This window comes from Mustelus asterias, chromosome 7, assembly GCF_964213995.1.
Source record: "Mustelus asterias chromosome 7, sMusAst1.hap1.1, whole genome shotgun sequence".
NCBI lineage: Eukaryota > Metazoa > Chordata > Chondrichthyes > Carcharhiniformes > Triakidae > Mustelus > Mustelus asterias.
The window spans coordinates 16634698-16653946 of NC_135807.1; the positions used below are offsets into that span (position 1 = coordinate 16634698).

General features: G+C 43.1%; 1 protein-coding gene across 1 annotated transcript in view; it reads right to left on the reverse strand.

Moving 5' to 3' along the window:
• Window positions 1–1172: 1172 nt before the first annotated feature.
• The window catches only part of LOC144495580 (putative aminopeptidase NPEPL1), a 37634-nt gene continuing 19557 nt past the window's right edge, over window positions 1173–19249 (reverse strand). Inside the window, exons 8-12 of the mRNA XM_078215716.1 lie at window positions 13681–13781; window positions 11315–11438; window positions 10281–10457; window positions 4712–4822; window positions 1173–3681 (exon numbers count right to left, since the gene is read on the reverse strand). Of these exons, the coding sequence (XP_078071842.1) occupies window positions 3520–3681; window positions 4712–4822; window positions 10281–10457; window positions 11315–11438; window positions 13681–13781 (675 nt within the window). The 3' untranslated portion in view covers window positions 1173–3519. The remainder of the gene's footprint in view (window positions 3682–4711; window positions 4823–10280; window positions 10458–11314; window positions 11439–13680; window positions 13782–19249) is intronic.

Below are 19249 nucleotides of genomic sequence, written 5' to 3' on the forward strand. Positions count from 1 at the left end.
TTCTCGATGTTGATTTAATTTGCCAAATATGTCTCACATATTGACAATATACTTCAAGTATGGATGCCAATGACAAATTCAAATAGGAATGGTTAAATTGCTGATTCAGCAAAGAATGAATAAAAACTTGACATGGAGACAGAATTGAAATGTGGTTGGAGTGGAGCTGAGGGCAGGCAAGTGAAGTCTGAATGATCCTGTGTTACTTGACACCACTGTGTAGATTTTTTGCACTTTTGTAATTATTAACATAGTTTTCTAGCATATTTTATAATTTAGGAATACTTAAATCAACACAACTCAGACATGCTTTGTGAAAGCCCATTTTCCAAAATGGAGAGGAAAGCCAAGTCCAGGGAGTCCGTAGGGAAGCAAGGTCAACACTTGGGGCAGTATTTTACAATGCCCATCGGCAAGTCTGGAGGTTGGCGCCAGGCTGGGGGGAGCTGTCTTGTAAAATGTAGCCTGTGGCCTGTATGGCACATATCCATCTTCCCCAAAACTGTCTTCCATTTTACAGGGGCTGGCAGACGCAGCTCACCTGCCTACCCTTAGGCCCATTCGAGGCCCTTAAGAGGCCAGCCAAGGGCCACATTCGCCACTATTTTATATGCAGCAGGGGCAATGCTAATTTGGTAGCCTGGGAGCTTTAGCTGCGTGGGCTGATGTCGTGCAAGGGGGGGATTTGGAGGAACCTCTTTTAGGGTTTCATCCTGTGTTCATTATAGGGAATCCCTCAAGATCGTTTCCACCCCACCTTTCACCACTACCCCTCCAGGCCTCTCAAACCCAGCTCCTAACTTCCTCAGTCTCCTCAGTGAGGCCAACAAAGCAGGCCCCACCGATACCCCGGGCTTATCTTCAGTCTGGCCTCCATTCACTTCTGTTCTTTTGGGATTGGCTGCAGTTCCAGCAATGGCCACCACCCAAACCTGGTGCTGCTGGAATTGTAGAGCTACTGGCCATATGGCAGGATTTCCTCCTTAGATGTCACCAGAGTCTCATCTTCTGCCAGTTAACACTCAACTGATCATAAAACGCAGCCAGTATTGGTGGGGATGCAGTACCGCTGACGTTTTGAATGGTAGGCTGGTAAACTTGGCCATAGGAAAAACCCTGCCCTATGTTATAATGATGATAGCAATGGCAGATTCATTAAATAGACAGAAGAATCTTGCAAAGTGTCAAATATTTTATATACATCATTTCAAATACAGAAAAATATACAAAAATTGCTTTACGTTTGGGCAAGACAAATCTTCACAAATTGTTTTAAAAGTATATACGAGGTAGAGCCAAGACTATTCATCGTACAAATTTGATAAACCTATTAGCTATTCTAGAATTAATCGGACAAGGTTTAATTTTCTAAATTGAAACTGAGCAGCAATCATAGAATTTATTTTCAAAAATTTGATTTTTGTTTGGTTTTGCAACAGGGAGAAAGACAGTTTGCATCACCTTGTAAGCAACTGATATGACCGCCAACAGTATAAGTTTTATGGACTCCATTGTACAAATCTAGCCACAGTCGTTTTTAAAGCTAATACATTTCATAGAAGCGAAAAACGTTAGTCCAAAGTAATATAATCCCCAATCCTTGTAGGAAACCATGTAAAGAAATGGTGGGGTTAAAGGCATTGCAATCTTCAGCGAAGCTCATATTTGGATTATCAGTTCATTTAATGGTGCTTATATTTGTTATTTTAAAATTCCATTATCTTTTAGCCATAGTACACACACAAAAGGGTCAATATTTTTCTTAAAAATTGCATACTTAAGGCATTGATCAAACCAGTTTAAAATGTTTTGTAAGGCTAATAAGATACAGCATTCCAAAAGGGAATACAAGGCTGAGAATAATTTTTTTTAAAAAAGGTGTGTATCTTTTGTACAACAAAATACACCAACTAGAATTTGCTGACATTTTTGGAAGTAGGTCACTCTCGTGGTTTGCAGAGAACCTCGCTTAAGGACCATTCCTTGTTCCACTACTCCAATGGCTTCTCATTAGTGATCACCCCTATGCTGACAGAGAAGAAAGTGCTAAGCCTCAACTTCATACTGGTTGAGAATTATTTTAAATGTATGAGCCCCAGTATGCCACACAATCAGATTAATACTCTGCACCCATGGGGAACACCATCATTCTTGGGACTCCCGTCATTCTCACTGACAGCTCTCACTGGTCTCAGGCCCCAGTCCCCATCTCCATTGTTTGAAACAGTCCAGTTCCTGGACCCAAGGGGACATGCTAAGTTGGCAAAACTATCACAGTGGCTTAAAAGGCACAGATATTCAATTGGACAGTCTTCAATAATATGAATTTTTAAAAAAGAAAAGAAAATTCTGCTATGATTAAAATGAAGTATGCTCTTCCAGACTTCATAAATGTTTGAAGTATCATGGAAATAGACGCGCAGCACTGCAGCCTTTTCTAAATACCTGAGAGGATGCCAACTGAAGACATTTTTCCCAGCAACATGGAAAACCAATTCCTGGATTCAGTGACACTCCTTCAGTTTTGATACAGACCATTTATTTGCTCAAAGGTGATGGAACTGCCCTGCCATCCTTCTCTCATTACAGGACTGAAAACCTCCTCTGGTAACATCTGACAGTACGGCAGACTGTGGCTGGAATGACGTACAAAAGCAATAGAGCTGCTGTGAAGATGGAGTGATCCATAGTCAGTTTATAAACAAAATTACAAATGCTGTAAACTCCAACCTCCAAGATAACATCAGCTAGATCAGTGACCTTTTGTCTTAGAACAGAGAAGGCTGAGGCGGGGCCTCATAGAGGTGAACAAAACTGATGGATATAAACAGGAAGAAACTTTTCCCCTTAGTAAAGGGGTCAATAACCAGGGGGCATATCTTTAAGGTAAGGGGCAGGAGATTTAGAGGGGTTTGAGGACAAAGCTTTTCACCCAGAGAGTGGGTGGGAATGTGGAGCTCACAGCTTGAAAGGATGCTTGAGGCGGGGAACCCTCAACATTTGTGCAGCATTTAATTGAACTTTGATACACCATAGCATACAAGGGTATGAACCAAGTGCTGGAAAATGGGATTGGAATAGACAGGTGATTGATGGCCGGTGCAGACACGATGGACCAAAGGGTCTCTTTCTGTGCTGTAAAACTCTTGACTCTATCAACTTAAATCAAGTGAAACTGAAAACAAAATGTTCAAATATCTTGGAGTGTGCCTGAAGAATCATATTTAAGTTACATGAAAAGTTGCAATTTTGTTTTGCAAGTCAGCAAATCACAAGTTACAGTAATAAAGCCAAGGTGATATAGATTTCTACAGGCCATTGAAACTTAAATTTGAAACACAATGCAATTTATGTCTATAAATGCCAGTTTCTGACAAATTTACACCATCAGGGATGTAGTCAGAATAGATGCGGTGTGAATCTAAATACTAACACGCAAGCATAATTCAAACGGATGCCTCACACCAGCTCAACATCCAAATCCATACAACAAAGAATGAACATAATCTCAAGCGGAATTCATACGAGTCGCCTCTTTTTGCAGCAATTTTCCATTGAATCACCACCTTCTGTCGTGAAATTAACACCAGCTGGTGAAATAAAGTTCAATAATGCATCATCTGTTGCACGACCAAACAACGCAAGAAGAAGAGCTACCCCATAGCCGGTAGCACGTGCTCCCTGATGGAAAAAGTGCAAATGTTAGTTTTTCTGCTCTTATACTCTGCCCTGCTTCCAGAAAAATGTAAAAATCAACTGCAACGGAACTGGGATGAGGGAAATTTCTTTACACAGAGTGTGGTAAATTTTTGAAATTCTCTAGAGTTGCGAATCCTCAATCGTTCATAGAAACCCGACAGTGCAGGAAGAGGCCATTCGGCCCATCGAGTCTGCACCGACCACAATCCCACCCAGGCCCTACTCCCATATCCCTACATATTTTACCCTCTAACCTACACATCTCAGGGCACTAAGGGGCAATTTTAGCATGGCCAATCAACCTAACCCGCACATCTTTGGACTGATCAATCGTTGATCAATCGTTGATCATAATCTGTGGCCAGTAGAGTTTTGGACACTAAGGGAATCATAGGATATAGTGATAGGTTGACAAAGAGGAGTTAGGGTAGAAGATCTGATATGAGCTGATTGAATGGCAGAGCAGGCTCAAACAGCCACATAGTCAACTCTAATGCTTTATGCTTTCACCGTGGGAATCTTCCATAATGTTCATTTAGAAAAAAAAAATCCATCACACAAAGTTAATTTGCATTATCCCCTCTCTTTCAGCAATTAAAGACTTTTACAATAATAGAAATTAAACTTCTAACTAAAAAGAACTGCAACACAAGGTAGAAATGATTCAATGTTTCAAAATTTCAGTACAACTCAAATTCATAGACACTTTTGAGACTGAAATAGAACAGTGGATTTGAAATGATAACACTGAACCCCCCCTCGCCCCCCGCCAATCCCAACCTGGGCATCCAAGGCTGCGAGTGCTTTCCGAGACCCAGGCATCATTAATCATCCTCCTCCCAATAACAATAGATGTAGAAAGAGTTAGAAAATAAAAGACAAGCATAGATGCAGTTGCAGGAAGAGGTTTGGCTGAACACCAGCACAGAGGAAATAGTTATATAAACAGATTTTACTGAATGCAAACGTAACTCATACAACTGCTGCAGAGAGATGAACTCATATTACTTACAGTGTGAGCTGGGGAAGCCATGTCAATGTGCACCCAGACTCCTGGCCAATCAAATCCAATATGAGCTTCAATAAACAAGCCTGCACACGAACTCATAGCATTGGCTCGATCCTACAATAAACCAACCAGATTACATGCAGTTAAATCCATTCAACTGGTTACCTTCAGCAATTAAACACAGTTTGTAAGAAAATGCTTGTTTATAAGTAATCTCTGCATGTTGACATATTGATCATTAGTGAATAAAAAGACAGAGTCAAATGGAAACTAGTTTACAGATAGTCTTATAAAAATCACAGAAATATGCAGCACAGGAGGCCATGGCCCATTATGTCTAAAGTAAGAACAGAAAATGCTGGATAAACTCAGCAGGTCTAGCAGTATCTGTGGAGAGAGAAACAGAGATAATGTATTGAGTCCGGATGATCCTTCTTCGAAGCCCATCATGTCCGTGCTGGCTGAAAAAGCGCTATCCAGCCTAATCCCATGCCACAGCTCTTAGCCTTCAGATTGTCTTAGACGTTACAATACTTCAAGTGTCTATCTGAGTACTTGCTGAATGCACTGAGGGTTTCTGCCTGAACTCCACTTTCAGAAAGTTCCAGACCGTATTACCGTCCGAGTGAGAAAATTCTCAACTCCTCTCTAATTCTTCAATCAATTGCTTTAAATCTAGCTCTTTTAGTTATTGACCTCTCTGCTATGGGAAATATGACCTATTTAGGCCACTCAATTTTACACAACTTGAGGTCAATTTATACACTTCAGTGCAAAATGACAAGATTGAAGCATTGGCAACCAACCTCAGCCAAAAATTGTCAAGTGAATGATCCAATCCTGTAGAGATCCCCAACATCACTGATGCCAGTCTTTAACCAATTCAATTCACTTCATGCAGAAGTGGCTGAAGGCAATGGATACTGCAAAGGCAATAGACCCTGATAACATTCCAGCAACAACACTGAAGAGTTGTGCTCCAGAACCAGCTGTGGCCCTGGTCAAGATCTCCCAGTTCCTCAACACTGGCACCTACAGGCAATGTGGCAAATAGTCTGGGTATGTCCTGTCCTCAAAAAGCACGACAAATCCAACCAGGCTGATCATCATCTCCTCAATCTACACTCTATTAGCAGCAACGTGGTGGAAGGTATTGTTGAAATGCTATCAAGAAGCACTAACTCAGCAATAAACTGCTCACTGATGCTCAGTCTGGGTTCCACCAGGGTCACTCAGCTCCTGACCCTCTTACAACCTTGGTCCAAAAATGGACAAAAGAGTTGAACTGCAGAGGTGAGGTGACAGTGATTGCCCTTGCCTTGAAGCTGTTTCAAGTGGTGCTCATGATGTGGAGATGCCGGCGTTGGACTGGGGTAAACACATTAAGAGTTTTCACAACACCAGGTTAAAGTCCAACAGGTTTATTTGGTAGCAAATGCCATTAGCTTTCGGAGCGCTGCTTCTTCGTCAGATGGAGTGGTCTCAAACAGGGCATACAGAGACACAAAATCAAGTTACAAAATACTGATTAGAATGTGAATCTCTACAGCCAACCAGATCTTAAAGATACAGACAATGTGAGTGGAGGGAGCATTAAGCACAGGTTAAAGAGATGTGTATTGTCTCCAGACAGTGAGATTCTGCAAGTCCAGGAGGCAAGCTGTGGGGGTTACTGATAGTGTGACAGGAACCTAAGATACCGGTTTAGGCCATCCTCATGTGTGCGGAACTTGGCTATCAGTTTCTGCTCAGCGACTCTGCGCTGTCGTGTGTTGTGAAGGCCGCCTTGGAGAACGCTTACCCGGAGATCAGAGGCTGAATGCCCGTGACCGCTGAAGTGCACCCCCACAGGAAGAGAACAGTCTTGCCTGGTGATTGTTGAGCAGTGTTCATTCACCCATTGTCGTAGTGTCTGCATGGTTTCCCCAATGTACCATGCCTCGGGACATCCTTTCCTGCAGCGTATCAGGTAGACAACGTTGGCAGAGTTGCAAGTGTAGGTACCGTGTACCTGGTGTTCTCACGTGAGATGATGGTATCCGTGTCGATGATCCGGCACGTCTTGCAGAGGTTGCTGTGGCAGGGTTGTATGGTGTCGTGGTCACTGTTCTCCTGAAGGCTGGGTAGTTTGCTGCGGACAATGGTCTGTTTGAGGTTGTGCGGTTGTCTGAAGGCAAGAAGTGGGGGTGTGGGGATGGCCTTGGCGAGATGTTCATCTTCGTAGTCAGTGCACCGAAAGCTAATGGCATTTGCTACCAAATAAACCTGTTGGACTTTAACCTGGTGTTGTTAAAACTCTTCAAGTGGTGCTCCGCAGGGCTTGCTGTTGGGACACCTGATGTTTGTTTTATATATTAAAGATTTGGACTTGAATGTGGGGGGACGATTAGAACATTTGCAAGTGACACAAATTTTGGAGCTTACAGCTATCCTCTACACTATCCATGTAGTGGATAGTGTAGAGGATAGCTGTAAGCTCCAAAATGATATAGATGGATTGGTGGAGTGGGCAGGAAAGTGGCAGATGGAGTTCAACTTAAAGGGAGGTCAAACAGTAAAAGAAAATGCACAATAAATGGGAATATACTGAGAGAGATAGATGAAGTCAGAGACCTTGGTGTACATGTGCACAGGTCAGTACAAGTAGATAAGGTTATAAAGAAGGCATATGGAATACTCTCCTTCATTTGTAGAGGTACAGAATACATAAAGTAGGGACATAATGATGAAACCATACAAGATACTGGTGAGGCCTGTAGAAAGATAGAAAAGAAAGGGCTACTATAAGATTGCCAGACTCTGCTAGGGTTTTTGTTTAATCAACTTGGACGTGCCGAATCATCGACACGGATGCCATCAGCTCACGTGAGAACATCCACGAGGTACATGGTACATACTCTTGCGACCAATGTTGTTTACCTGAGACACTGCAGGAAAGGATGTCCCGAGGCATGGTACATCGGCGAGACCATGCAGATGCTATGACAACGGATGAATGGACACTACTCGACAATCACCAGGCAGGAGTGTTCTCTTCCTGTTGGGGAACACTTCAGCAGTCACGGGCATTCAGCCTCTGATCTTCAAGTAAGCGTTCTCCAAGGTGGCCTTCACCACGCACGACAATGCAGAATCGCCGAGCAAAAACTGATAGCCAAGTTCCGTACACGAGGACGGCCTCAACTGGGATCTTGGAAATCAAAAAATCATAGAAACCCTAGACTGCAGAAGGAGGCCATTCGGCCCATCGAGTCTGCACCGACCACAATCCCACCCAGGCCCTACCCCCACATATTTTACCCGCTAATCCCTCTAACCTATGCATCTCAGGACTCTAAGGGGCAATTTTTAACCTGGCCAATCAACCTCACCCACACATCTTTGGACTGTGGGAGGAAACCGGAGCACCCGGAGGAAACCCACGCAGACACGAGGAGAATGTGCAAACTCCACACAGACAGTGACCCGAGCCGGGAATCGAACCCGGGACCCTGGAGCTGTGAAGCAGCAGTGCTAACCACTGTGCTACCGTGCTGCCCTAGTGTCACACTATCTGTAACTCCCACGACTTGCCTGGGCTTGCAAAATCTCACTAATTGTCCTGGCTGGAGACAATATACACCTCTTTAACCTGTGCTTAACCCTCTCTCCACTCACATTGTCTGTACCTTTAAGACTTGATTACCTGCAAAGACTTGCATTCCAACCATTATCTTTTAAATTGAGTCTGTATCTATGTATGCCCTGTTTGTGAACACAGCTCCTCACTCACCTGATGGAGGGGCAGCACTCCGAAAGCTTGTGCTACCAAATAAACCTGTTGGACTTTAACCTGGTGTTGAGAGACTTCTTACTGTGCTTACCCCAGTCCAACACCGGCATCTCCACATCATGTCTATAGGTCAGCATGGACAAGATAGGGAAATTGGCTCCTTTCTGTGCTGTATCATTTCTATGGTTCTATGGCTGAATCCTGCACTAACAACATCCGAGGAGTTGCCATCGAACAGAAACTTAACTGGACGAGCCATATGAATAGTGTGGTTATAACAGCAAGTCAAGCAATTGCAGAGGGACCTGGGGGTCCTTGTGCATGAGACACAAAAACCCAGTCTGCAGGTGCAACAGGTGATCAAGAAGGCAAATGGGATGTTGGCCTATATCGCAAGGGGGATAGAATATAAAAGCAGAGATGTCTTGCTGCATCTGTACAGGGCATTGGTGAGGCCGCAGCTGGAATACTGTGTGCAGTATTGGTCCCCTTATTTGCGGAAGGATATACTGGCCTTGGAGGTAGTGTAGAGAAGGTTCACCAGGTTGATACCAGAGATGAGGGGTGTTGATTATGAGGAGAGACTGAGCAGATTGGGTTTGTATTCGTTGGAATTTAGAAGGCTGAGGGGGGATCTTATAGAGACCTATAAGGTAATGAAGGGGCTGGATAGGGTAGAGAGGGAGAGATTCTTTCCACTTAGAAAGGAAACTAGACCTAGAGGGCACAGCCTCAAAATAAAGGGGGGGTCGGTTTAGGACAGAGTTGAGGAGGAACTTCTTCTCTCAGAGGGTGGTGAATCTCTGAAATTCTCTGCCCATTGAAGTGGTGGAGGCTACCTCGTTGAATATGTTTAAATCACGGATAGATGGATTCCTGATCGGTAAGGGAATTAGGGGTTATAGGGATCAGGCGGGTAAGTGGAACTGATCCACTATCAGATCAGCCATGATCTTATTGAATGGCGGGGCAGGCTCGAGGGGCTAGATGGCCTACTCCTGCTCCTATTTCTTATGTTCTTATGTTCTAATGAATTACACACCTCTGACTTCCCAAGTCTGTCCACCATCCACATGGCATAAATCAAGAATGTGATGGAATACTCTCCACTTGCCTGGATGAGTGCAGCTCTAACTGAACTTAAAGCTCGACTCAATTCACTTGTTTGGCACCACATTCACTACCTTAAACATTCATACTCCACCACCATAGTGAGAGAAATGTGTACCATATCCAAGATGTACTGCAGCAACTTACTGCACCTTTAACAGTCACCCAAGGCTGGAATTGAACCCGGGTCCCTGGCGCTGTGAAGCAGCAGTGCTAACCACTGTGCTACCGTGCCGCCCCGGTGACCATGAAACCACTGTCTGAAGAACCCATCTGGTTTAAGATTCTAAGGCTCATCCTATAATGATACAATCACACTTTTACAATTGAAAGTCTGAAGCAAACACTGGGTGCTTAGATGTTCAACTTCTCAATTCTGATATTCTTCACTTTGATTAAAAAAAAACTTTTTAAACCTTCACTTGCTGCAAACATTAGTACCTCTAAACTGAATAGTTGCTAGTTTCTTGGGCATGGTAAAGGTGAGGATGACTGGATTGACCAGTTAGTATTTAATGTTAAATTTTACATTAGATTATACTTTTGCAAATCAATGAAATAAGGTTTATCTGTATAGAACAGCTATGTCTCAAAGAGAAGCCGCACAAATCTAAAAGAATGAACAAAGCACAATCATCCCAACTAGTGGTGCCCATTTGGTTCGCTTCGTGTGGTCCATTATTAACTTACAGCCACAAAATTTTTCATGTCTGCCACAGCAGATGTAAACTCGCTGAAATGCAGTTCAGGACAGTAAACCATTGGCTGCACAAGATCACCACTGTTCTGCCCAGCTTTTACACAGGCATGTTCCCATTCTTCACTATTGGTCAGCAGTCCAGCATGGTACTTTCCAGTAGCAACACCCTAGTTAAAAAAAGAAAAATCATACACAAGATTTGTTTGCTCAGCTACAACATACCATTTCAGCAATTGGATGTTATCATAGAGGTATTACCCATTAACCATACAGGAACCAAAATCTCAAAGTAGGACAAGTTGGACTGGTGAAAGACAATTAGTACACCAGTTTTATAAGTTGCTTGCATCCAAAAATTTCATTGGAAGCCACTACAATGCGACAGAGGACTGGTTGGGGAGTGTGTATCTTCTAAATAAGGGTAGCTGAAGTGCTTAACATTTTTGACATTTGGGTCGATGTTGCACGTCATCAATAGTCGCCAGCAACTGCCACTAGGAACAGGCTGCCCTTCTTGCCCAACAAGTGGCATTCTACAGACAATGCACATTGATGAGGGGGATATTAACAAAAGAATTCTGGTGTGACTGACTCCCAGAACCAACTAAGCTTCCCAAGAGAAATAATGCAATTTTAGTCAAACCTTGTATTCCACAGTAGTTGGGTTTTCGCAGTAAGCAATTCTCATACATGACCATAACCATCCTCCACCCTCAACCCAGGTGATGTTGGACAAATTCCAAATAACTCTATTGTTGACAGACCATTAAATAAAAAATAAAATGCTTGCTGGTGTAAGGCTTGACACCTTAAAATTACCAATTATGAAAAAGTTGATCTTGAACAACAGCTTATTTATCTTCAGTTGTTCAAAATGAGGGCCTCAGTCAATGGAAACTACTACTTTCAGTTAAAACACCAATTAGTGCACTCCAATATCAGGTGATCCTTGCAGTCTATGTAAAGTAAGACTAGGATCAGAATATATGAATGCTTGTCTACAATAACTGGAATGTTTACCTACCTGAGCACCAGTTAAAGTGGCGATATCTAAGATGATATCTGCTTTGAGGTCTTTATATGCATACGATACCCCATCAGCCAAAACCAGACGACCCTCTGCATCTGTGTTATTGACCTCAACAGTTCTATTGAGCAAAAATGTTTTTGTAAGTAGAAAATCAGAACTGATCTTGCTTATGTATCCACTTAAATTCATAAGATATAGGAGCAGAATTAGGCCATTCAGCCCATCGAGTCTGCTCCACCATTCGATCATGGTTGATATGCTCCTCATCCCCATTTTCCTGCCTTCTCCTCATAACCTTTCAACCCATTACCAATTAAAAATCTGTCTAACTCCTCCTTACAGTTACTCACTGTCCCAGCATCCACCGCACTTTGGGGTAGTGAATTCCACAGATTCACAACCCTTTGGGAGAAGTAGTTTCTCCTCAACTCTGTTTTAAATTTGCTACCCCTTACCCTAAGACTATGACCTCTCGTCCTAGAATGCCCCAACAGCAGAAGCATCCCCACTCCACATCTACTTTATCCATACCTTTTATCATCTTGAATACCTCAATTTGATCTCCCCTCATTCTTCTAAATTCCAGAGAGTTTAGGCCTAAAACCGTTCAATCTCTCTTCAAATGGTTGACGAAGGAAGGGCCGTGGATGTCGTCTATATGGATTTCAGTAAGGCATTTGACAAAGTCCCTCATGGCAGGTTGGTTAAGAAGGTCAAGGCTCATGGGATACAAGGAGAGGTGGCTAGATGGGTAGAAAACTGGCTTGGCCACAGGAGACAGAGGGTAACAGTCGAAGGGTCTTTTTCCGGCTGGAGGTCTGTGACCAGTGGTGTTCCGCAGGGCTCTGTACTGGGACCTCTGCTATTTGTGATATATATAAATGATTTGGAAGAAGGTGTAACTGGTGTTATCAGCAAGTTTGCGGATGACACGAAGGTGGCTGGACTTGCGGATAGCGATGAACATTGTCGGACAATACAGCAGGATATAGATAGACTGGAAAATTGGGCAGAGAAATGGCAGATGGAATTTAATCCGGATAAATGCGAAGTGATGCATTTTGGAAGAACTAATGTAGGGGAGAGTTATACAATAAATGGCAGAGCCATCAAGAGTATAGAAACACAGAGGGACCTAGGTGTGCAAGTCCACAAACTATTGAAGGTGGCAGCACAGGTGGAGAAGGTGGTGAAGAAGGCATATGGTATGCTTGCCTTTATAGGACGGGGTATAGAGTATAAAAGCTGGAGTCTGATGTTGCAGCTGTATAGAATGCTGGTTAGGCCACATTTGGAGTACTGCGTCCAGTTCTGGTCGCCGCACTACCAGAAGGACGTGGAAGCTTTGGAGAGAGTGCAGAGAAGGTTTACCAGGATGTTGCCTGGTATGGAGGGTCTTAGCTATGAGGAGAGATTGGGTAAACTAGGGTTATTCTCCCTGGAAAGACAGAGAATGAGGGGAGACCTAATAGAGGTGTACAAAATTATGAAGGGTATAGACAGGGTGAACAGTGGGAAGCTTTTTCCCAGGTCGGAGGTGACGATCACGAGGGGTCACGGGCTCAAGGTGAGAGGGACGAGGTATAACTCAGATATCAGAGGGACGTTTTTTACACAGAGAGTGGTGGGGGCCTGGAATGCGCTGCCAAGTAAGGTGATGGTGGTAGACACCCTGGCATCGTTTAAGACTTACCTGGATAGTCACATAAGCAGTCTGGGAATGGAGGGATACAAACGAATGGTCTAGTTGGACCAATGAGCGGCACAGGCTTGGAGGGCCGAAGGGCCTGTTTCCTGTGCTGTACTGTTCTTTGTTTGTTCTATATGACAGAACCCTCATCTCTGGAATCAATCTAGTGAACCTCCTCTGGACTGCCTCCAATGCCACTACATCTTTCCTCAAATACGGGGACCAAAACTGTGCACAATACTCCAGATGCAGCCTCACCAATGCCTTGTATAGTTGCAACAATACTTCCTTACCTTTATATTCTATTCCTTAAAGCCTCACTTTATTTTGTTCATCCAGCCACAGAGTTTGCAAGATTAGTACGAGGAAAGCATAGTATTAAATTGCAAATATCCAAGACAATAAACCAATCTGAGCTCCTAACCAAAATATTAACAAACAGCATTGGAGGCAAATTCATCTCTTCTAAAAAAAACTGCTGAAAGAATAAAATCCCAACACAAAAGTGATTTTACTATTGTATATCCCATATTATGATTACACATAGCAAGATATTACGAAGGAAACTAAGTTTAAACAAAACCTTTTTCTGCTTCTAATACTTCCGCTCTTGATTTTTTAAACAAAATTTGAGGACGATGCATTTCGGCACGTCAATCCATTAACTTACTTTCCAGAGTACAGTCGATGAATGTCATCTGGTCTTGTTGCATTAGCTCCAACAGCATTCTCAGCCAAGCAGAACAATGCATGCAAGTTCTCTTTAAAACCCTGATTGAAAAAAATTAAATTGTTGAAGCAGTGCCATTAAGCACAACAGATGATTCACCAGATATCTTTAAAGTAGAATCTAATTGCATTATGTGGTTTAGTAATCAGCAACATGTTTTGCATTGGAACTATATCAAATCAAACTCAATAAGTCACCAACATGTAATTTTTCTTCATTGATATGTACCACATAATTAAGCATCACATTAGAAACTTATATGGTGGGGTTGGTTTAGCTCAGTTGGCTGGACTACTGGTTAGTGATGCAGAGTGACGCCAAGTGTGGGTTCAACTCCCGTTCTGACTGACGCTATTCACGAAGGCCCCGCCATCTCAACCATGCCCCTTGCCTGAGGTGTGGTGATCCTCAGGTTAAATCACCCCCAGTCACTGCTTATGGTCATCTGGGACTACAGTAACATAAAAAAACCACACTTTATGAAGATAATATATGAACTGATGTGAATGTGCCAAATGTTTGGGGAAAGCACCAGAATGCAAACACGCTTTCTTATGTACATCAAAATAGGGGTGTGCCAAATTGTGAAACATTTTGAAAGAAAGATTAGGAAAATAAACTACACCTTAAATGGTAACATTTTAATATGAAGCTGAGGGAGCTTGTTGAACAGATAAAAGCAAATTCCTGCGGATGCTAGAATCTGAAACAAAGACAGAAAATGCTGGAAAATCACAGCGGGTCTGACAGCCTCTGTGGAGAGATGCTGACTCTTTGTCAGAGCTCACAGATCAATAAGGCCATGGAAAAGACAAAATGAATCTTGCTTTAACATCTTTGGCAAAGGATGTAATAACAAATTAGATCATTCGGTTAGATAGGATTGGGAGTGTTTTAGAAACCAGCAATGGATTACCAAAAAGTTGATAAAAAGGAAAAAAAATAGAATGCCAGGAATATAAAAACAGATAAGAGCTTTTTTAAGCATATAAAAAGGAAGAGAGTAGCTAAAGTAAATACTGGTCACTTAGGCTCAGGCACAGGAAAAAATTATCATGGGAAAAGAAAAAATGGCAGAGGCATTAAACCAATATTTTGTATCTGTCTTCACAATAGAAGACACAAGTTCCATCAGAAATAGATGATAAGCCCTCGGGACAAAAAAGTGAAGAAATTAGGAAAATGAATAACAGCAAAGGTATTTAACATTAAGAATGGCATGGTGGCACTGCTGCCTCACAGCGCCAAGGACTCGGGTTCAATTCCGGCCTCGGGTGACTGTCTGTGTGGAGTTTGCACGTTCTCCCCGTGTCTGCATGGGTTTCCTCCGGGTGCTCTGGCTTCCTTCCACACTCCAAAGATATGCAACTTACGGGGGGGGGGAAAGAGGCCTGGGTAAGATGCTATGTTGGAGAGTCGGTGCAGACTCGATGACCTCCTTCGGCACTGTAGGGATTCTATTATTGGAAAAACCTAAGGGATAAAAATCCAACAAATCCCCGGGATTTGATGGCCTACATTTTAGGGCCAGAATTTTTATGTTGCTTGAGCAGATGGGCACCCAACTCAGAAATGGGTAAAATCACCCATGAAGATGTCGAGTGCATGTCCCAAAGTCATTTCGCCCCCGCCCTTGCGCAACATTTCGGGTGCGCCCGAATTGGAAGCACACCAGCCGACAATCAAGAAGCCAATTTAAATCAATTAAACAGCAATTGACTGGGATTTTACGTTGCCTGTTTGCCTTTGCTGCTGACGTGTGAGCTGACGGGCCAGACGGTCTTTACGTTTTAGCTCCAACCTCAGTCTAGGGCGGGATGAAAGTCAGGGCTCAAATAAAATTAATAAATATGTGTCTGGAGCCTGAGGTCTATGTATCCTTGCACTGCCTAGACACTTGTGGCATAGCTTTTCCACTGATATTTCTTTTTTACAGATCAGCATCTCTCTCAGAAAGCTCCACAGTGGCTGTCCCCCTGAGGGAGCGCATTGAAAGCACCAGCCCACACATTCCCTTTGCTGGGTGACCATCCTCCTCCCACCCTCCCCCACAGCACTGAACCCTTCACAGAGCACATTTCACACCTTATGGCTGTTAACTGGCCAGCCAGTGTAAGAGCACGTTGACAACACGATCTTGGGTGAAACCCACTCCCACCCATGCCCACTTCCTGTGCACTCCAAACGTAAAATTTAGGTCTCGGGTTTGAAAAGAGATAACTGCAGAGATGGTGGGTGCTAGCTCTGATCTTCCAAAATTCCATAGGTTCAGGAGCAGTCCCACCAGACTGAAAGTTGGCAAATGTTACACCACTTTTCGAGAAAGGAGGGAGAGAAAACAGTGAACCTCAGATCAGTTAGTCTAACATCAGTTGCTGGGAAAATGCTGGAACGTATTATTTAAGAAGTCTTAACAATTAACTTAGAAAAGCATAGGATGATCAGAACAAGTCAACTTGATTTTACTAAAGAGAAATCCTGTTTGACAAATTTATTGGAGTCTTTTGAGGATGTAACTAGTCAGGTAGACAGGAGGGAAACAGTAGATGTACTATACCTGAATTTCCAAAAAGCTTTCGATAAGGTGCCGCACAAAAGGGCTCATGGAATGGGGGTTATACATTAGCATGGTTATAGGATTAGTTAAAGGATAGAAAAGAGCGTGGGCATAAATAGGGCTTTTTTCAAGTTGGCAGGCAGTGAATAGTGGAGGGCCACAAGGATCAGTACTGGGACCCAAGCTATTTACAATCTATACTGCTGGCTTAAATGAAGAAACAGATCAATGTATCTAATTTTGCTGAAGATACAAAGCTCGGTGGAAAATTAATCTGCGGGCTGGACACAGAGAGGCTGCAAAGTGATATAGACAGGTGAGATGAGTGAGCAGATGAGCACAATATAGGGAAGTGTAAAGTTGGTCACTTTGGTTGTAAGAATAAAAAAAATTAAAAGGCGAGAAAAAAATGCTGATGTTCAGAAAGACTTGGGTGTTCTTGAACTAGGAAAGCAGAAAGTTAGCATGCACGTACAGAAAGCAATTAGGAAGGCAATGGCATTTTGGCCTTTATTGCAAGGGGATTAGAGTACAAGGATAAAGACATCCCGCTACAGTTAGATAGGGTTTTGGTGAGACTGTATCTGAAGTAGTGTGTGCAGTTTTGGTCTCCACATTCAAAAAAGGATATACCTGCATTGGAGGTGGTACAGCAAAGGTTCACTAAATCGGTACCTGTGACGAGGGGATTGTCCTGTAATGAGAAGCTGAGTAAATTGGGCTTAGTTCTCTGGCGTTTAGAAGAATGAGAGATAATCTAACAGAAACCTATAAAAATTATGAAGAGGCTTGAACACAAGATATGATGCCAATCATTTAGAATAGAGAAATTACTTCAAAGGGTTGTGAAACTTTGAAATTCTCTAAACCAGAGGGTTAAGGGTGCTCCATCATTGAATACATTTGGGGTCTGGATAAACAGATCTTTGACCGCTCAGTGAACTAAGGGATATGGGGAACAGGCAGGAGAATGGAGCTGAAGCCCAAGATCAGCCATAAGCGTATTGAATCAATATTGCACTAAGGGGCAGCATGGTGGCACAGTGGTTAGCACTGCCGCTTCATAGTGCCAGGAACTCGGGTTCAATTCCAGCCTCGGGTGACTGTCTGTGTGGAGACTGCATGTTCTCCCCGTGTCTGTGTGGGTTTCCTCCGGGTGCTCCGGTTTCCTCCCACAGTCCAAAGATGTGCAGGTTATGTGGATTGGCCATGGTAAATTGCCCCTTAGTGTCAGGGGAATTAGCAGGGCAAATACATTGGGTTATGGGGATTGTTGTTGGTGCAGGCTCAATGGATCGAATGGCCTCTTTCCGTACTGTAGGGATTCTATGGATGGCAGGGCAGCTCAATGGACCAGATGGTCTACTCCTGCTTCTATTGTTTGGGTTCTTATACATGTTTAGTTTAACAGCTTCAAACATTAAATTTTCTGTCTAAGAAGTAGGAATATGGTAGAGATTTGACACTTTCTTCAGGGCCCAACTATTTATGTTGGTGCTAATTTTACCCTCTTACATATAAATACTGTGGCTGCAAGAACACGTCAGAGACTAAGAATCCTGTGGCAATTAACTCACAGCAGACACAAGAGAACCCCAGCACCTGGAAATTTTCTGTCACTGCCGAATGCAGAGAGGCAGTGGGACCCGCCCCCAGATCTACCAATCCCTCCCCTCTCGTTGGTCTGGAAACATACTGCTGTAAAACATTTTCATGAACGTTCCAGGAACTCTAACTCCTTACACTACCACTATTCCAGTCTATATTCAGATAATTATATAACTACGCTACAATTCTTTCCCTCTCTGTAAATTCCTTACAGATTTGTCCTCTCCTTTCTACTAGTTGCCGGCCTATTGATATACCTAGCACTGCAATTGCACCATTTTTGTTCATCAGCTCTAACCAAAATAGATTCTGTCCTGGGCCCCTCTGCAATATCCTATCACTCCAGCACTGCAGTCTTCTTCTTCATCAATAGCCCCACTCCTTCCCTTTTCTTCTTTTCCTATCTTTCCTGAACACCTTATATTCCGGACTATTTAACACCCAGTTCTGTCCTCCTTTCAGCCAGATTCCTGAGAGGCCACTTCATCATATTTCCATGTTAACCTGTGTCTGTAACACACCAATCTTATTAACCACATTTCTCGCATTTGCATACATGCACATTAACCCTGATTTAGGCTTTATTATTTTCTCCCTGGTGCCAATCACACCCAATAATCTTTTATTCCATACTCTCAGCAACTTTTACAGATGCATCATAGAAAGCATTCTTTCTGGTTGTATCACAGCTTGGAATGGCTCCTGCTCTGCCAAAGACCGCAAGAAACTACAGAAGGTCGTGAATGTAGCCCAATCCATCACGCAAACCAGCCTCCCATCCATTGACTCTGTCTACACTTCCTGCTGCCTCGGCAAAGCAGCCAGCATAATTAAGGACCCCAGACATTCTCTCTTCCACCTTCTTCCTTTGGGAAAAAGATACAAAAGTCTGAGGTCATGTGCCAATCGACTCAAGAACAGCTTCTTCCCTGCTGCTGTCAGACTTTTGAATGGACTTACCTTGCATTAAGTTGATCTTTCTCTACACCCTAGCTATGACTGTAACACTACATTCTGCATTCTCCTGTTTCCTTCTCTATGAACGGTATGTTTTGTCTATATAACGCGCAAGAAACAATACTTTTCACTGTATGTTAATACATGTGACAATAATAAATCAAATCAAATCTAGTGCTATCTATCTCTCCCAGTATTTTGTACACCTTGGTATTCCTCTTTGATAATTGTTCCTGGTTCCTGCACCCCTACTGAGTTAATTTAAATCTCCCTAGTGGCACTCACAAATCGCTCCACAAGGAACTCAGACCCGCGTCTGTGTAGCTGCAACCTGTCCTGTCCAAAACCACTAAGATCAGTAAATGTGGGCCCCTGCTCATTAAGCTG